General features: G+C 41.4%; 1 protein-coding gene across 1 annotated transcript in view; it reads left to right on the top strand.

Annotated features, from left to right (window-relative positions):
* The window catches only part of LOC110503545 (ubiquitin conjugation factor E4 A), a 28,888-nt gene that overhangs the window by 424 nt on the left and 8,505 nt on the right, over window positions 1–19,959 (top strand). Inside the window, exons 2-9 of the mRNA XM_021581923.2 lie at window positions 1,463–1,634; window positions 1,966–2,136; window positions 2,971–3,083; window positions 3,427–3,579; window positions 4,664–4,823; window positions 6,799–7,001; window positions 7,198–7,389; window positions 19,581–19,914. Coding sequence (XP_021437598.2) covers window positions 1,505–1,634; window positions 1,966–2,136; window positions 2,971–3,083; window positions 3,427–3,579; window positions 4,664–4,823; window positions 6,799–7,001; window positions 7,198–7,389; window positions 19,581–19,914 — 1,456 coding nt within the window. The 5' untranslated portion in view covers window positions 1,463–1,504. The remainder of the gene's footprint in view (window positions 1–1,462; window positions 1,635–1,965; window positions 2,137–2,970; window positions 3,084–3,426; window positions 3,580–4,663; window positions 4,824–6,798; window positions 7,002–7,197; window positions 7,390–19,580; window positions 19,915–19,959) is intronic.

Below are 19,959 nucleotides of genomic sequence, written 5' to 3'. Positions count from 1 at the left end.
TTTAAAGATGCGTAACAGTAGCTAGCTATGTGCCCTCCCTTCAAATAAAACATCACGGAACACCCTTTATTCGTTTGTTGTGATAAAGCTTCATCAAGTCACCAATTGACAACTCGTTAATTAGCCAACCAGGCTATAGCTAGCTAGTCAGCAATCTAACTAGCTATGTTACTAACGAGCGCGTTTGACAGGTGTCAATGTTAGTTTACTGACACTTGAAGTTGACAGAACCTTTCCTATGCAAGATGATGGAAATAATGTTACATTACGCCAAATGAGAGTGTCAGATGGAAGACGTCCATCTGTTGACAGTCTGTCTATGCTGCCTTATTTCAGTCAAACCGTAAACATCCTCATTCATTCAGGACTCTACTGTGAAATGTTTTACAGGGTGCACACGTGAGCCTAATTTGAAAAATGATAGGAGCGCAAAGAAACATTTCAGGTATTAAAGGGACAATCCGTAGTAGAAACAATAACAACGAAGATGCCCCGCCACGGTTACTGTCAACGTTTGAGAGATGCTGCTGGAGAAATGTAACCACACTCGACTTACCACCCATGATAAACAAATTATTGTTTTAACTATGGTTTGAAGTTATACAGTGTTTGTTTACATGTACCTTGTTTACAAACAATGTGGAAAAACAGGCTTATATTTTGGCTTCTAATGGGGCTCATTGGGTCATTTGTTATACTTTTCAAGAATCAATGGGTTTATATAATATATTTATAAGTAAAACAAAATTGATGTAGTATATGCAGATTGCACCTTTAATTATACCAATTGCCACAAAATACAGGGTTTAGGAGAACCAGATTTTTTTTTTTTTTTAAAGGTATGGATATAGCCTACATTGGGCCTGTATGATTCCTAGCTACTCTTGAAGCTCATCTGTAGCTCTCCAATTTTCCTTAATTTCTGTGCCTCGACATGTCTGCATTCTACTAAGGCGGCGGGCAGCTGGACAGGGAAGAAATTATTACCTGGGTGATTTAGTTTTTCTAGTTTTTCTTTTTCTATTGTTTCTACCAAATTCAAATTCCATGTAGCACAGCAAAATATTTAAGATCATATGCCTCCAAAATGGTAGCACTGTAGAGCCCTATCAATAAGCTAATCAGTCAGTCTGTGATTCACAGTTTTCAATAGAAAGTGTTATTAAATCAATTAAAACATTGGGTTCTTGTTATTCCTCAGGTCTGAATGAAAATTCATACTGTATGGGTTTAGCCTAGGGGTACCGCTCTGTTTGAGTTATCGTTCCACTTCTTGCCACGGAGTATAATATAAGGAGTGGATAGTTAGAAAAATAGGTTCTGGATTTTAGAATCTGGGTTCCCTTGCATCCCCAGATTGCCCTCACAGACTGACACGGCGTTTAACACTTGAAACAACTTCTGTAGATTTGTTTGAACTAATCTAGTCCAGTGCGTTACCACAGTGTAACTTTCTGTCCAGGCTGGTGCCAGCACCTGTGGATGGAGTCTATGCTCCAGTGAGATGACTGACCAGGGCAACAACAACCAACACATCTCCCGCAACCCATTCGCTGCCCTTTTCAGCTCCCTCGCCGACGCCAAGCAGTTTGCATCGGGCCAGAAACCACATTCGCACCATGGTGAACCACCCTGTGAGTTAACCCTCCTAAGGAGGAGTTACAAAGCGTGCACGCTTTTGCTCAAGCCCAGCTCTAACACACGTGACCTGACTAATCGGCTGCATGACATGACCTTGATTATCTCAATCGGTGGCGTTTTAGTGCTGGGCTGGAATAAAGGCCTGCAAACCTTATAGCTCCCCAAGGTTGGCCACTCCAGCTCTAATAGTTCCACTGTGTTACTCATTTTGGTCTGTGTCTAACTTAAACATTACTGATATGATGCGGCTCGCTCACTGGCTTGATGCTCGACAATGACCTCATACGGTTTCATATATCTGCTGGCTTATGTCATGTGTTGCAGCGGAGGACTCTGAGGGGAGTCAGTCGGAGTCGGAGAACTCGGACAGCATCGAGGACAATGACGACTCGGTGGCCGAAATCAGCCGCTCCTTCCTGTCGCGGCAGGAACTGTGCGAACAGCTCAACATCAACCACATGATCCAGAGGATCTTCCTCATCACCTTGGACAACAGTAAGTGCGGGAAGTTAGATTGGAGCGTATTAGGGTTTTTACACAATTTCTACTTTGTTTAAGGCACTTTCCCCCCCATTGGAGTAGCAGCGTGATGCCACTTGTCCCTTCTTCTAGTTTACTGAATCTTGTCATGTAAACAACCCCTACTGTTTCCTGGCTGGCTTTATCTGATGTAGCGTAGTGATATGAAGTAAAGCAAATCAGTCTGTTTCCCAGGCAACCATTTATGTGCCCATATACAAGCAACGGCCCAATTCATCACCCATCAACATCCCCATTCTGACTGTCTCCTTTATTCCCCTGTGTTTTCTGTTGATTGATCTGAGGTGCTGATTTGAAACGTGGTTAATGTGTGATTACAGCTTTCTTAAACTCCTTTGTAAGGGAATTCAGTACAACCATCCTTCCTGGCAGTCTTTTCGTCATGACATCTCTCTGTGGCTGTACTAGATTAGATGGAGAGCATCAGCCAACTGACTGACTCAGAGGCTGTGTCATCAAGGGAGTCTACAGGTCCCCGATTACTGTCATCCTCCTCTGCTCATCATCCCTCACTGACTGGCATGAAAGTGCCCCGATGATGGAGCCCCTTTCTGTCAATTTCTAGTCTAAATCTAATTGGCTCGTGCTCATTGGTGATGCCTGACCGCTGGCCTCTTAGTATTCCATTTTAGGGCCGTCCAGTAAAGAATAAATGACTCACCCCAACTTAATACTCATAAACTGGATACTGGAATGAGTCATGAATGACCGTTTCTGCTGTAAGTGAAAAGTAAAATGGTCTTAAGTGTTTGGAGTCTGCTCTTCAACATGTCTGTTGTTTGACCTCAGGTGACCCCAGTCTGAGAGGAGGCAATGGGATTCCGCCACGCTGTGTGTTCCTGGAGGAGATGGCCGCTGAGATTGATGGGCAAGACTGGCTGGACATGGACAACATCGAGCAGGTACAATAGGATTGGACTTTGGGAATGGTGGTAGCGAACTGTTCACTGGTCAGCTCAGTTGACCTCTATGCCATGAGATTCGCATACGGTATACAGTACTGTGTCTTCTTCTCATTACGATTTCCTCGCTGGCTTGTATTTTCAGGGGACTAGGTCTATTATATATACACAGTTCATCGTCTACTCTAAGAAGATGGTATAGTGAAAAATACATAGCGTACAATGTTCATAGGAACGTTATGATCCACAGGGAGCAGAGATCAGTAAATAAGTACATAATGTTCATAGCACAGAATGTTGGCTAAGTTTGACTATTTAAAAAACATTTTTTATCCTGTATTAGGCACTCTTCAACAGATTACTGATGCTGGAGCCAGGGAACCACCTCATCTACATGACCTCGTGTAATGCTGTGAATCTCTCTGCTGACCGAGACGCTGGGGACAAGTGCGCCATACCGTTCCTCTACGCCTGCTACCAGAGAGCCAAGGAAGAGGTGGGGTCACATACACAGCACTCACTCTCATTCCCAATTTCTTCCTCCACGAATTGCCAGCCAGAATTCAGTCAGGAAAAGTGTGCTGTAACAGGCATACACAGTGTACAAAACATTAGGAACACCTGATCTTTCCATAACAGACTTGCCAGGGGAATCCAGGTGAAAGAAGGTATGATCCCTTATTGATGTCACTTGTCAAATCCACTTCAATCCGTGTAGATGGGGCCTCCCGGGTGGCGCGGTGGTCTAAGGGATCATCATCAGTGGTCTAAGGGATCATAGCTTTCACCTGGATTCCCCTGGCAAGTCCGTCATGGAAAGAGCACTGTGTATGCTGTGCCACCAGAGATTCTGGGTTCAAGCCCAGGCTCTGTCGTAGCCGGCCGCGACCGGGAGGCCCATGGGTGCACGCTGACCAGGTCGCCAGGTGTACGGTGTTTCCTCCGACACATTGGTGCGGCTGGCTTCCGGGTTGGATGTGCATTGTGTCAAGAAGCAGTGCGGTTGGGTCGTGTTTCGGAGGACGCATGGCTCTCGACATTCGCCTCTCCTGAGTCCGTATGGGAGTTGCAGTGATGAGACAAGACTGTAACTACTACCAATTGGATACCACGAAATTGGGGAGAAAAAAAGGGTAAAATAAAAAAATCAGTGTAGATGAAGCGGAGAAGACAGGTTAAAGAAGGATTTTTAAGCCTTGATACAATTGAGACATGGACATGTGGCATTCAGAGGGTGAATGGGCAAGACAAAATATTTAAGTGCTTTTGAACGGGATATGGTAGTAAGTGCCCTTAATGTTTTCTACACTCAGTGCCTAAACCATGGTGTATAGGACAATGTAAAATGAAAATATCAGAGCCTGCACAGTTCGGTTTGCCACAATAGTGTGAAAAGATAAATCGTTTTACTGAACATAATGAGGATAAAGATAGGATAAGGATAAATCTGCTGTTTATTTCTAGATCATTTCAGTCTGCATATAGGCAAAATAAAACATGTTTAGTTTGTGCTCCATCGCTGACAATGATGTGACAAATTCCTAACCTCCCTGCTCCCTCCTGACATTACACACCCCCAGGTCACCAAAGTACCGGAGAAGCTGCTGTCGTATGCGGTGCGCTGTAAGAACCTGACGGTGTCCAACACGCGCACAGTCCTGCTCACCCCCGAGATCTACATCAGCCAGAACGTGTATGAGCAGCTACTGGATTTGCTGCTGGAGGGAGTCGGCGGAGCCCGTGAGTCCATTCAATTATTAAAGCAGCCCAACTGTCTGAGGATCCATCTTCTGTTCTATCTCAGTAGCCAAAGAAAATGGTGTTGTCTGCTGCTCAGGTATCGACTGTTGAGGCCTCCCAAGACAGGATGTGCTGTAACTTAGGCTAGTTTGCCCCTGCTGATGAAATAACTGTTACTGTTTACTGCTTTGAACTTGTCGATCTGCATTTATGAGAGTACAATATCCTCACTTTGCTATGTGTTGTTGTTATGTGGTTTGTGTCCGGAAAATGGTGGGAAAGAGGCCTGTACAATTCAGAGAATATACTTTACTGATCTGTTAAGTTATTTTTCCTAATATACAGTACCAGTCAAAAGTTCGGACAGCTACTCATTCCAGGGATTTTATTTATTTATGGAATATAAATGGAATCATGTAGAAACCATAAAAGTTTGAGATTCTTCAAACTAGCCACCCTTTGCCATTCTCTCAACCAGCTTCATGAGGTAGTCACCTGGAATGCATTTCAATTAACTGGTGTGCCTTCTAAAACGTTTATTTGTGGGATTTCTTTCTTTCTTTAATGCATTTGAGCCAATCTGTTGTGTTGTGACAAGGTAGGGGTATACAGAAGATAGCCCTATATTATGGCAAGAACAGCTCAAACAAGCAAAAACAAACGACAGTCCATCATTACTTTAAGACATGAAGGTCAGTCAATATGGAACATTTCAAGAACTTTGAAAGTTTATTCAAGCGTAGTTGCAAAAACCCTCAAATGCCATGATGAAACTTGCCCTCATGAGGACCGCCACAGGAATGGAAGTCCCAGAGTTATCTCTGTTGTAGAGGATAAGTTCATTAGTTACCAGCCTCAGAAATTGCAGCCCAATTAAATGCTTAACAGAGTTCAAGTAACAGACGCATCTCAACATCAACTGTTTAGAGGAGACTGTGTGAATCAGGCCTTCATGGTCGAATTGCTGCAACAAAACCATTACTAAAGGACACCAATAATAATAAGAAGAGACTTGCTTGGGCCAAGAAACATGAACAATGTACATTAGACCAGTGGAAATCTGTCCTTTGGTCTGATGAGTCCAAATTTGAGATTTTTGGTTCCAACTGCCGTATCTTTGTGAGACGCAGAGTAGGTGAACGGATGATTTCTGCATGTGTGATTCCCACCGTGAGGCATGGATGAGGAGGTGTGATGGTGTGGCGGTGCTTTGCTGGTGACACTCTGTGATTTTTATTTTATTCAAGGCACACTTAACCAGCATGGCTACCATAGCATTCTGCAGCGATAAGCCATCCCGTCTGGTTTGCGCTTAGTGGGAATATAATTTGTCTTTCAACAGGACAATGGCCAAACACACCTCAGGCTGTGTAAGGGCTATTTGACCAAGAGGGAGGATGATGGAGTGCTGCGTCAGATGACCTGGCCTTCACAATCACCCGACCTCAACCCAATTGAGATGGTTTGGGATGAGTTGGACCGCAGAATGAAGGAAAAGCAGTCAACAAGTGCTCAGCATATGTGGGAACTCCTTCAAGAGTTGGAAAAGCATTCCAGGTGAAGCTGGTTGAGAGAATGGCAAGAGTGTGCAAAGCTGTAATCAAGGCAAAGGGTGGCTACTTTGAAGAATCTCAAATTTAAAATAGATTTAGATTTGTTAAACTTTTTTTGTGGTTACTACATGATTCCATATGTGTTATTTCATAGTTTCGATGTCTTCACTATTATTCTACAATGTAGAAAATAGTAAAAAATAAAGAAAAACCCTATAATGAGTAGCTCTGTCCAAACATTTGACTGGTACTGTATACCTAAACCCTTTTATGAGCCAGGAAATGTATGGTTCTGTAAAGTACAGTATATTCTCTGCATTAAACAGGCCTATTATACAGGGTTTTTACTTTTCTATACCTATGCCCCTTTTTGAGCCAAGAAGTACCCTGACATTAAGTGTGGTTTCTGTTGTGCGTTGCAGAGCTGGAGGAGGTGGTGGAGTTCGTGGAGGAGGTGATCGCTGGCCTGTTGGCTGACCAGGAGGTGCGCACCTTCAGCGAGGTGATCGGGCCTGTGCTCGATATCTTCCAAGGCCGTGTGAAAGATTTGGATCTCTGCCAGCTGCTACTCTTCTCCTACTTGGACCTGCTCCTCTACTTCAGCCGGCAAAAAGATATCGCTACGGTCAGGGGCCGTAATGCATTGTCATCACTCCTCTGGACTGTTTTCTACAACCCTGATTATATTCTATGTTGTTCTATTTATAACAAGAGTATTATTATTTTAACAACTGCATTCATATGTCTACGATAGACAACCTTGATCTCAAAAGTAGTTTACTCTTTGCTAATATAATATACTTCAAATTGTCTTCCTCCAGGTATTGGTGGAGCACATCCAACCCAAAGATCCCAACAATGGGCTTCAGTATCAGAAGACCCTCCTTGGCACTGTGTTGAATATCTCTTGCCTGCTGAAGACCCCGGGGGTGGTGGAGGGTCACGGATTCTTCCTAAACCCGTCACGCTCCAGTCCACAGGAAATGAAGGTCCAGGAATCCAACATACACCAGGTAAGGGCTCTAGAAATAGAGGCTTTGGTCAAAAGTATTGCCCTATATAGAGAATAGGGTATTATTTGGGATGGACCCCTAACCTTATCATCTTCTATGTCTCCAAAACTCCACTTAGGCCTACATCCAGCTTACTGCCAAGAGTCAGACAGATTCTAAGGGTCAGACACTAGCTTAGTCTAAGCTTATGTTTGAGTCACTCTCACTCAGATATCATGTGAACGTGACATAAGTCCTGGCAAAATGTGCAGAATTGCTGGAAATTAGCTTTAAACTGAAAAAATAAATACAAAATCACCTCATAGCAAAATGTGTAGAATTTGAGGATATTACCTTCGAAACTGCAATATTTTCTCTCCACCCCATGGCAAAATGAGTAGAATTGCATGAAATGACTTTTAAAAATGTGGAGAATTGCTGAAAGTTTTACTTTAACAATGCATAAACAATTATCCGCTGCCAAGAGGGCGGGCACTAAAATGTTTTGTTTCTCCCCGAAAGGCCAGATCGCTTCTGCCTGATGAGCTTCCCCGAAATTTACCGGAACTTTCCAACACCTTTCCCATATTTAAATATTTTTTGGCTACCCAACCAAATTAACATAGAAATGTAAGTTATAGATCTGTCATTCTCATTGAAAGCAAGTCTAAGAAGCGGTATATATGTTCTATGTGCACTACTTTTATGCTTCCCGGTCTTAAATTTCATTTTTGCGTCCTTTAATTTCGGTTTTGTGCACCAGCTGAAAATTCAATATTTTGGATTATGCAAAATGTATTTCATAGCGTTTTCATAGCAATTTTAGCAACCAGTAAATGGCGTAGCGATTTCTGCATAGTGCTTATTTAAGTCATTTGAAACATATTCAAGTTATTAGCCTTATGAACATATCAACTTGGTTGCAGTTTCTGTGCCACCACGCTTCAATAATTTTTTATGCATCTTTAATACTGGTAATCAGAATGTGTTGTTTGGTGTCAAGTTATATGGCTACAATTTGAGTAATTTTTTAAGTGTGATTTTATGATTGCTTACTACAACACAAGTCAATTGTTTGCTTCAAGATATCTCTAGTAGAACCCATGTCCTCAACACCCAGACTAGCTGCAGGGTGCTAGAGTGGAGACCATAAAACACAGCATTTGCAAGACAGAAATAGTAAATAATTGTTACATAGCCAACAAATAAGGTGAATACATGCATTTTCCCTCACAGTAATTTTTAAGTTTGATTTTATGATTGCTTACTACGAAGATGTTGTTTAAAGATCCCCAAAAAACGATTGTTTACCTTTTTTATATTTCTAAATCATGTCTATTTCTTCGGCCCGCGGCCCACTACTCAGATTATATGTTGGCACACCAAGACCAAAAGTTTGACCACCCCTGTTTTAAACAGCATTTTGATCCGTTTCAGACAAAAACAGGGTATCATAGTATTCAGGGGTATTTATAAAAATAAAAAAAATCTGAATTGAACAAGAAATGGCATGCTGAAATGATCCACTGACAACATAACATGGGGCTTTGTCAGGAGAGTTCACCACAAGATCTTATAAACACACCAGTAGAACAACAAGTGTAGGTTACAGCGTTGTTAAGTGATTACCTCTTGTCCAGAGTATGTGAGTGGAGAGGTTCCAACCAACTCAATGCACCAATTACACAGCTCTACCCGGGGAAGTCCCATTTAGTTCTCTTATAGTTCTATTTTCATGATTCATTAAGTTTGCGTCGTTCATGTGACCGACCAATACCTCACAAGGCTTCTTCTCTCTAAGCTGAGACCTTGAAACTGAGATATCCCTTTCTCAAAACAAGGTTCTGGGTGTACTGACAAATTTCAGATACTGATAGTGAAGATTTGTTCAATCAGTCACTTGCATGAACACAGAAATTGGTTATTAGAAAAGCACAAACATAAACATGTCCATCACATTCCATCCTCTTATCACTTTTGTGATAAGTCATTCCATTTTAAGGTAAGCATTAGATTTTAGCTTCTATATCATATTTCTATTAAAGTAAGGGAGATCAACACATAAAACCAGACACTTCATCATTTCAAACGCTTCATCCTGGGTTATACAGTCATTCTGGGTTATACTTGTAAAACCATTGCTGTAGAATGTTTTTACTTAAGACCGCTTCATACAGTTACACAAATGCTTCATTACACAATTTAATTGATTGATTCTGGCAATGACATTTCAGCTGGAGCCTTTGTTGCGAGTGGCATGTTAATTACAGATCTGTATCTCAATGCATTTCTAGTATAAAGTACTATACATTTCGCAGTGTGCAGACCTCCACAGTCAGTCTGATACCCCAAATAAACAATTTTGGAAGAGCCTAAATTCTTCGAGAGAAGACAGACCAGAACAACAGTTTAGTTTAGGGCATTTCTGATTCAGGAAATCCATACAAATGATTTACTGTATGACAAATGTCAAATTATTCACTGATTTCTAAGACAAATGCCAAAGAGAATACCAACGCCCAGTTGAAACCATTTTTTATACACCCCTATCATCTTGGCGATCTCACCGCAGAGTTACAGGGTCAGGGAGTCAGAGGGCGTATCCTTAGGGAGAAATCCCGCTCATCCATCAGACCCAGTCTGGTGAGATTTGTTATTGAAGCAAGACAAAAACAAAGAAAACAACAAAACAGCAATACATTTCTTCATTTAAAACTAGAGGTGGGGAAAACTTCAATCCATTTGAAGTAACTGTCACCATTACCAACATTATATTTTTCCTTTTATAGGCAGGCATGTGAACAAAATCAATTTGCATATTTACCAAAGGGCCCCGGGGGACTGGTAATTCCCCCTTTGAAACACATGACTAACTGTGATTCATGCATCACAAAAAAAACACTGCCTTTTAAATCAAGATAACAAATCAAATTAGAATTACGACCCTTGATGACTCCATCTTAACTTAATTGTATCCCATAAGGTAATTGTAAAATAGACTAGAGACAGGTGTCCCTCATTCAGGGGCAGCTCTCTCTCTGTCTCTTGTTCCGAATCACACATAGGACTGTTAATAAATTATACTCTTCTTCCTAATTATCTAGTGTTTACATAGCCGATTTAAATCTCACCCAATGTCTCAAGTCTTTCTAGTGAGGGTGATCAGGCCTCACCAGAAAGTCAGATCAGAGGTCAGGCAGCCCTATTAAGTGAGTGTTTGTTTCCCTGTAAATCAGACATTATTTAAAGATATTTCAAACATTTTGTGTATCAGGTTTACATTGGGGTTTTCAGTGCATTTGTTATCAAGATCATTTATATGTGTGCAACCAAAAGTCTGACATTAGAAACTTCAGAAATGTTCATTTGTGTACCCTTTAAGTTGCATCATTTCTAACCCGTGAAAAATCCACGAAAACAGAAATAAAAAGACCCCACACAATAAATCAAACAAGCATATTAACCGCTAACAAATATTAATCAACAGGTGGGTTGTGTGTGGGTGCTGGCGTATGTGTGGTAAAAATTGTAGGGTAAAAATAAACAAAATGGCCAGACCTTACCCATCAAGCTGAATAGGTACCTTCTAAAGTAAGCAATCCCAGAATCCCTTTCTTGTAATCAATGTTATTTTGACCTGGTGCATTGACATACAGTTCTGTACGAACTGTCCCTGGGACATAAACTAGTCAAAAGATGAAACCTGTTGTTTAACAAATCTGCTAGTACCTTCAAAAAGTTGGTGCTGGCTTATGAGCTCAATATTCGGTACTAAAAACATTTACCTGGATTTACTTCATTCTGAACACAGTTCCAAGTAATGGAAACATATATTTGTTTAAGAGGACATTACCTTCTTTTTTAAAACACTGGTGCTACGCAAACTATAGAATTTAGAAATTGTCAAAAAAATGTCTTATTCAATTATTCATACCTCTGTCCCAAATGTCCACACTGTGTCTCTTACAGCCTGTTTGAGTTCAGTGTGTACTGGCGGCCATCTATTGTTCCACAGGATGCTTATCTCTAACCCAAACACCAGATAGCGGCCTCTAATTTAATATCAGTCCCAATGCTCAATCCCTCTGTTTGTCATGTGACCTTGTATTGAAATATTTACTTCAAATTACTAAGATATTGCATTATCAGAGTGCTATCTGAAAGCCAATTACCATTCACTTTGTTACTTTCACTAGTCTCCATATCTATTTCCTTCAAATAGGACTCCCTTCTTCCCAATTGGAAGACCTTCTCAATATATTACTACTAATACACATGGATCACTCTCAAACCAAGTTCTGCTTTTCCCCCTATTGCAAGGTTTTAAACAAAACAAAACAAACATGATATCTTTCTCCATATTGTAAGGGATTGTTTTAATTTGTCTACCCTAACGATGTTACTCTATTTTTATTAACAATCTCTGTTGGATATTCACTTTCTACTTCATACTTATTAAATGTCTTATTTTAAGATTCATACAGTTGAAGTCGGAAGTTTACATACACCTTTGCCAAAAACATTTAAACTCAGTTTTTCACAATTCCTGACATTTAATCAGAGTAAAAATTATCTTGTCTTTGGTCAGTTAGGATCACCACTTTATTTTAAGAATGTGAAATGTCAGAATAATAGTAGAGAATTATTTATATAATATTTTATTTATTTCATCACATTCCCAGTGGGTCAGAAGTTTACATACACTCAATTAGTATTTGGTAGCATTGCTTTTAAATTATTTAACTTGGGTCAAATGTTTTGGGTAGACTTCCACAAGCTTCCCACAATAAGTTCTGTGAATTTTGGCCCATTCCCCCTGACAGAGCTGGTGTAACTGAGTCAGGTTTGTAGGCCTCCTTGCTCGCACACACTTTTTCAGTTCTGCCCACAAATGTTCTATAGGATTGAGGTCAGGGCTTTGTGATGGCCACTCCAATACCTCGACTTTGTTGTCCTTAAGCCATTTTGCTACAACTTTGGAAGTATGCTTTAACTTCCTGACTTGATGTCTTGAGATATTGCTTCAATAGATCCACATAATTTTCCATCCTCATGGTGCCATCTATTTTGTGAAATGCACCAGTCCATCCTGCAGCAAAGCTCCCCCACAACATGACGCAGCCACCCCAGTGCTTCACGGTTGGGATGGTGTTCTTCTGCTTGCAAGCCTCCCCCTTTTTCCTCCAAACATAACAATGGTCATTATGTCCAAACAGTTCTATTTTTGTTTCATCAGACCAGAGGACATTTCTCCAAAAAGTATGTTCTTGTCCCCATGTGCAGTTGCAAACCGTAGTCTGGCGGTTTTATAGCAGTGGCTTCTTCCTTGCTGAGCGGCCTTTCAGTTTTATTTTTACTTGACCTTTATTTAGGTTATGTCATTATAGGACTTGTTTTACTGTTGATATAGATGCTTTTGTACCTGTTCCCTCCGGCATCTTCACAAGGTCTTTTGTTGTTGTTCTGGGATTGATTTGCACTTTTCGCATCAAAGTACGTTCATCTCTAGGAGACAGAACGCGTCTCCTTCCTGAGGAGTATGACGGCTGCGTGGTCCCATGGTGTTTATACTTACGTACTATTGTTTGTACAGATGTACGTGGTTCCTTTAGGCGTTTGGAAATTGCTCCCAAGGATGAACCAGACTTGTGGAGGTCTACAATTTTTTTTCTGAGGTCTTGGCTGATTTATTTTAATTTCCCTATGATGTCAAGAAAAGAGATACTGAGTTTGAAGGTAGGTGTTGAAATACATCCACAGGTACACCTCCAATTGACTCAAATGATGTCAATTAGCCTATCAGAAGCTTCTAAAGCCATGACATCATTTTCTGTAATTTTCCAAGCTGTTTAAAGGCAGTCAACTTAGTGTAAACTTCTGACCCACTGGAATTGTGATACAGTGAGTTATGTACGTGAAATTATCTGTCTGTAAACAATTGTTGAAAAATGTATTGTGTCATGCACAAACTAGATGTCCTAACCGACTTGCCAAAACTCTAGTTTGTTAACAAGAAATTTGTGGAGTGGTTGAAAACAAGTTTTAATGAATCCAACCTAAGTGTATGTAAACTTCCGACTTCAACTGTATGTAATGCTTTGGAGGGATCAATGTGTGTTAACTGGTCTAGCACTGTCTATCAGTCCCCTGTAGATGGCATGCCCTGTCCATAATAAGTCTGGCACCTTAGACAGCATAGACACAAATTGGTTTTGAACATCATCATTTGGGATATCAACTTAAACTCCATCGTAAAGTAAATTGTAGCCTTAAGTTTAGTTGTTCAACATTCATTGGTTCTATTTATAGTTGTAATGGTTAGGGGTAAGTCAAGTCCCGTACCTTTACCAAAAGTGGATAAATGCCAATCTTTGTCTTAGACTCTATTTCCCAGACTCTTTAGATAGTCATACAAGGCCTTAACCTTATCTTTATCTAATGATCCATAAAGAGACCACTCTGAACATTTGTCAGAATACTTTTTACACCACTTACAGTGGGGCAAAAAAGTATTTAGTCAGCCACCAATTGTGCAAGTTCTCTCACTTAAAAAGATGAGAGGCCTGTAATTTTCATCATAGGTACACTTCAACTATGACAGACAAAATGAGATAGAAAAAATCCAGAAAATCACATTGTAGGATTTTTAATGAATTTATTTGCAAATTATGGTGGAAAATAAGTATTTGGTCACCTACAAACAAGCAGGATTTCTGTCTCTCACAGACCTGTAACTTCTTCTTTAAGAGGCTCCTCTGTCCTCCACTCGTTACCTGTATTAATGGCACCTGTTTGAACTTGTTATCAGTATAAAAGACACCGGTCCACAACCTCAAACAGTCACACTCCAAACTCCACTATGGCCAAGACCAAAGAGCTGTCAAAGGACACCAGAAACAAAATTGTAGACCTGCACCAGGCTGGGAAGACTGAATCTGCATTAGGTAAGCGGCTTGGTTTGAAGAAATCAACTGTGGGAGCAATTATTAGGAAATGGAAGACATACAAGACCACTGATAATCTCCCTCGATCTGGGGCTCCACGCAAGATCTCATCCCGTGGGGTCAAAATGATCAAAAGAGCGGTGAGCAAAAATCCCAGAACCACACGGGGGGACCTAGTGAATGACCTGCAGAGAGCTGGGACCAAAGTAACAAAGCCTACCATCAGTAACACACTACGCCACCAGGGACTCAAATCCTGCAGTGCCAGACGTGTCCCCCTGCTTAAGCCAGTACATGTCCAGGCCCGTCTGAAGTTTGCTAGAGAGCATTTGGATGATCCAGAAGAAGATTGGGAGAATGTCATATGGTCAGATGAAACCAAAATATAACTTTTTGGTAAAAACTCAACTCGTCGTGTTTGGAGGACAAAGAATGCTGAGTTGCATCCAAAGAACACCATACCTACTGTGAAGCATGGGGGTGGAAACATCATGCTTTGGGGCTGTTTTTCTGCAAAGGGACTAGGACGACTGATCCGTGTAAAGGAAAGAATGAATGGGGCAATGTATCGTGAGATTTTAAGTGAAGCATTTCAAGGTCCTGGAGTGGCCTAGCCAGTCTCCAGATCTCAACCCCATAAAAAATCTTTGGAGGGAGTTGAAAGTCCATGTTGCCCAGCAACAGCCCCAAAACATCACTGCTCTAGAGGAGATCTGCATGGAGGAATGGGCCAAAATACCAGCAACAGTGTGTGAAAACCTTGTGAAGACTTACAGAAAACGTTTGACCTCTGTCATTGCCAACAAAGGGTATATAACAAAGTATTGAGATAAACTTTAGTTATTGACCAAATACTTATTTTCCACCATAATTTGCAAATAAATTCATTAAAATTCCTACAATGTGATTTTCTGGATTTTGTTTTCTGTTTTTGTCTGTCATAGTTGAAGTGTACCTATGATGAAAATTACAGGCCTCTCTCATCTTTTTAAGTGGGAGAACATGCACAATTGGTGGCTGACAAAATACTTTTTTGCCCCACTGTACGTACATCTACGTGTGGGTGTGCAAGTTGTATATTATTGTTTTTGTTCCTGTTCATCAGATATCTTGTAACCCATTATACTCAATATTATGTTACTTTATCTCTAGTAACCCATTATACATTTGTGTTACATCACAGATTACTCTTCTACACCAGTGTTCTATACATACAGAGGTTTAAATATTCACTCCAGTGTACTATTTGACAGCAAATTGGAATAGTACTCTTTCATATTTCCATACAGAATCTCTATATAAAGTTATAAATCTTTGGTTATTCACATCCATAGCAACTATCACAGCACAGCAGCCCGAGAGGTACACATATCTTTCATATCGAGGAAATCAGTGTCCGGGGACTGTTATCCTCTCAATTTTTTGAGATCGATGGGCCGGTGGTGGACAGAACCCCTAGATAACGTTATGGATCTAAAAACTCAGCTCACACAACTGGTTGGGGTATTCATTCTTTCGTTATTTAACTATAGTTAGGTATTCACATCAACACCACTCCATGTGCATCCTATGCACCATATGTATCTATACATATAAAACAACACCCCGTGCTTAATAACACTTGTGCTATTATTAGTAGTCCCAGACTCAATCAGCTTATTATCCAAATTTAAATCTTAATAGTAGTAATTTCAATCAATTTATTATCCAAATTTCAATCAGCTTAATATGTAATTTCTCATATCGCACAACGATTCTTTGTCGTTACTTCCTATGCACCATATGTATCTTCACTATACATATAGAATAGCACCTTGTGCTATTATCAGTGGCTGCAGACCACGTAGACACTTATCTTATTAATGCCTACAGACAGCTGTCAGCAAGGCATGGTACCGTTACTTGCCCTCACTCTAGTCTTCTGTCTTATGTATCATTGCCACGGTTCCTCTAGTTTCTGCAGTCCCAATAGTCTCTTAAATATCTATAGTCCCTGAGCATCCATAGTCCCTATAGCATCACAGTCCCAATAGCATCCATAGTATCTACAGTGCCTTGCGAAAGTATTCGGCCCCCTTGAACTTTGCGACCTTTTGCCACATTTCAGGCTTCAAACATAAAGATATAAAACTGTATTTTTTTGTGAAGAATCAATAACAAGTGGGACACAATCATGAAGTGGAACGACATTTATTGGATATTTCAAACTTTTTTAACAAATCAAAAACTGAAAAATTGGGCGTGCAAAATTATTCAGCCCCCTTAAGTTAATACTTTGTAGCGCCACCTTTTGCTGTGATTACAGCTGTAAGTCGCTTGGGGTATGTCTCTATCAGTTTTGCACATCGAGAGACTGAAATTTTTTCCCGTTCCTCCTTGCAAAACAGCTCGAGCTCAGTGAGGTTGGATGGCGAGCATTTGTGAACAGCAGTTTTCAGTTCTTTCCACAGATTCTCGATTGGATTCAGGTCTGGACTTTGACTTGGCCATTCTAACACCTGGATATGTTTATTTTTGAACCATTCCATTGTAGATTTTGCTTTATGTTTTGGATCATTGTCTTGTTGGAAGACAAATCTCCGTCCCAGTCTCAGGTCTTTTGCAGACTCCATCAGGTTTTCTTCCAGAATGGTCCTGTATTTGGCTCCATCCATCTTCCCATCAATTTTAACCATCTTCCCTGTCCCTGCTGAAGAAAAGCAGGCCCAAACCATGATGCTGCCACCACCATGTTTGACAGTGGGGATGGTGTGTTCAGCTGTGTTGCTTTTACGCCAAACATAACGTTTTGCATTGTTGCCAAAATGTTCAATTTTGGTTTCATCTGACCAGAGCACCTTCTTCCACATGTTTGGTGTGTCTCCCAGGTGGCTTGTGGCAAACTTTAACACTTTTTAGGGATATCTTTAAGAAATTGCTTTCTTCTTGCCGCTCTTCCATAAAGGCCAGCTTTGTGCAATATACGACTGATTGTTGTCCTATGGACAGAGTCTCCCACCTCAGCTGTAGATCTCTGCAGTTTATCCAGAGTGATCATGGGCCTCTTGGCTGCATCTCTGATCAGTCTTCTCCTTGTATGAGCTGAAAGTTTAGAGGGACGGCCAGGTCTTGGTAGATTTGCAGTGGTCTGATACTCCTTCCATTTCAATATTATCGCTTGCACAGTGCTCCTTGGGATGTTTAAAGCTTGGGAAATCTTTTTGTATCCAAATCCGGCTTTAAACTTCTTCACAACAGTATCTCGGACCTGTCTGGTGTGTTCCTTGTTCTTCATGATGCTCTCTGCGCTTTTAACGGACCTCTGAGACTATCACAGTGCAGGTGCATTTATACGGAGACTTGATTACACACAGGTGGATTGTATTTATCATCATTAGTCATTTAGGTCAACATTGGATCATTCAGAGATCCTCACTGAACTTCTGGAGCGAGTTTGCTGCACTGAAAGTAAAGGGGCTGAATAATTTTGCACGCCCAATTTTTCAGTTTTTGATTTGTTCAAAAAGTTTGAAATATCCAATAAATGTCGTTCCACTTCATGATTGTGTCCCACTTGTTGTTGATTCTTCACAAAAAAATACAGTTTTATATCTATCTTTATGTTTGAAGCCTGAAATGTGGCAAAAGGTCGCAAAGTTCAAGGGGGCCGAATACTTTCGCAAGGCACTGTATGGTCCCTATAGCATCATAGTCCCTACAGCATCTATAGTCCCTCAGCATCCGTAGTATCAATAGTTTATATAATCATAAATGCTATGGTCTCTATAGACTCTATAGTCTTGCCGCATAAACAGAATAACACACTCAGTAACTCCACACTCACACAACTTTCACATCCACTACATGCTATTACTTGACTTAGGATTAGTGGTACCCTCTCCTCCTTCATTTTAGTTTTTTAGCAAAAACAAATGTTGCCCCCTTTTTCTTCCCAATTTTTGCGATATCCAATTGCGATCCAGTTACGATCTTGTCTCATTGCTGCAACTCCCCAACGGGCTCGCAAGAGGCGAAGGTTGAGTCATGCGTCCTCTGAAACATGCGTCTTAACACCCGTCCGTTTAACTCAGAAGCCAGCTGCACCAATGTGCCGGAGGAAACACCATTCAACTGACAACCTGAAGTCAGCCTGCAGGCACCCGGCCGGCCATGAGTCACTAGAGTGCGATGAGCCAAGTAATGCCCCCCCCCCCCCCCCCCCCCCCCCGGCTAAACCCTCTACTAACGAGGATGATGCTGGGCCAATTGTGCGCCGACCTATGCTCCACCGGTTTTCCTCGCACACCCCCCACTGGAAAGCTCCGCAGGCAGAATCAATCATACAGTTCGTGACGCCAATTCGATCTCTTAAAAGTTTAGTTAATTTTTGTTCTATTATCTATCTATATCCATAATTTATTTTGGCTCAATAATCCTGGCATTTTCCCACTTTCGAGGAGCTTTCCATTTTGATAGGGTTATTTTGCCTAAAAACCTTTAGGCCTACCTAATAGAAGAGGAAAAAAACAACTCCATCTCATCCACAGCCTGGCAAGAGTGGCCAAAAGGGTGTTTAGCATCCCCAGTGGCTCTGCAGGTGTGGAGAGGGTATTCTCTGCTGCTGGTCTGCTCTCCAGGCACCATCGCATGAGCCTGAAGCCACAGACTGGCCAAACTCATGTTTGTTAATTAATTACACTGAGCCTAATAAGGCATTTTTCATCAAATTTGTATTTAATTTGAGAGAAGTCAGAGCCGATATGCACAATTTATAGACTATAATGATTTAATACAACAAATGCTTAAATGTTGAGAGCTTCATGTCCCTACCAGCCTATGGTGTCGTACTCGCAAATGCTTCCCAATATATTTCTTTGTAGGCTATAGCCTTGAAATAATATAGCCTAAATAATTAATTTTCGTTCCTTCTTAAGCTCCCTGTCTGGATCCTGATCTATTTAGAGTTTTATATGCTGTTTAATATGACAGGTAGCATATTTGAAATGGTGAGCGCTTCTAAATTACTTGTCATTCAAATCATATGGTTTGGTTTCAATACTTCAAAACCAAATGGTAGATCCAGATAGTCACGAAATTAGATGGGTGTTGGTTAAATTGTGATTTTAATGAATGGAGCGAATTTGGAGCAGCAGCGTGCGTGGAGCGGTTTTTAGCGAAGTGGTTGAAAATGACATGGAGTGCCGGAGCTTGCGCACCGCTCCATGAGTAATGAGCGGGATTTCCGACCACTCAACTTCGCTCACTTACTCTGCTCTCCTTTCCTCCCAGTTCATGGACCAGTTTCATGACAAGCTGCACCAGCTCCTGAAGAACCTGCTGCAGCAGTCAGGTGAGACGCGCCATCTGCTGCTCTCCTGGCTGGGCGGCTGCCTGCAGGCCAATGCCGGGCGCGCCAAGATCTGGGCCAACCAGATGCCCGAGATCTTCTTCCAGATGTACGCCTCAGATGCCTTCTTCCTCAACCTGGGCGCCGCGCTGCTCAAGCTGTGCCAGCCCTTTTGCCGGCCGCGCTCGCCCAAGCTGCTCACCTTCAACCCCACCTACTGCGCCCTCAAGGAGCTCAGCGAGGAGGAGCGGCGCAACCGCAACGTGCATGCCAGAGGTGTGTGTGTATATGCGTGCATGCGTGTCTGGGTCATTGGATATC

This window comes from Oncorhynchus mykiss, chromosome 24, assembly GCF_013265735.2.
Source record: "Oncorhynchus mykiss isolate Arlee chromosome 24, USDA_OmykA_1.1, whole genome shotgun sequence".
Classification (NCBI taxonomy): Eukaryota; Metazoa; Chordata; class Actinopteri; order Salmoniformes; family Salmonidae; genus Oncorhynchus; species Oncorhynchus mykiss.
This window is presented reverse-complemented; position numbering and strand designations above follow the sequence as displayed.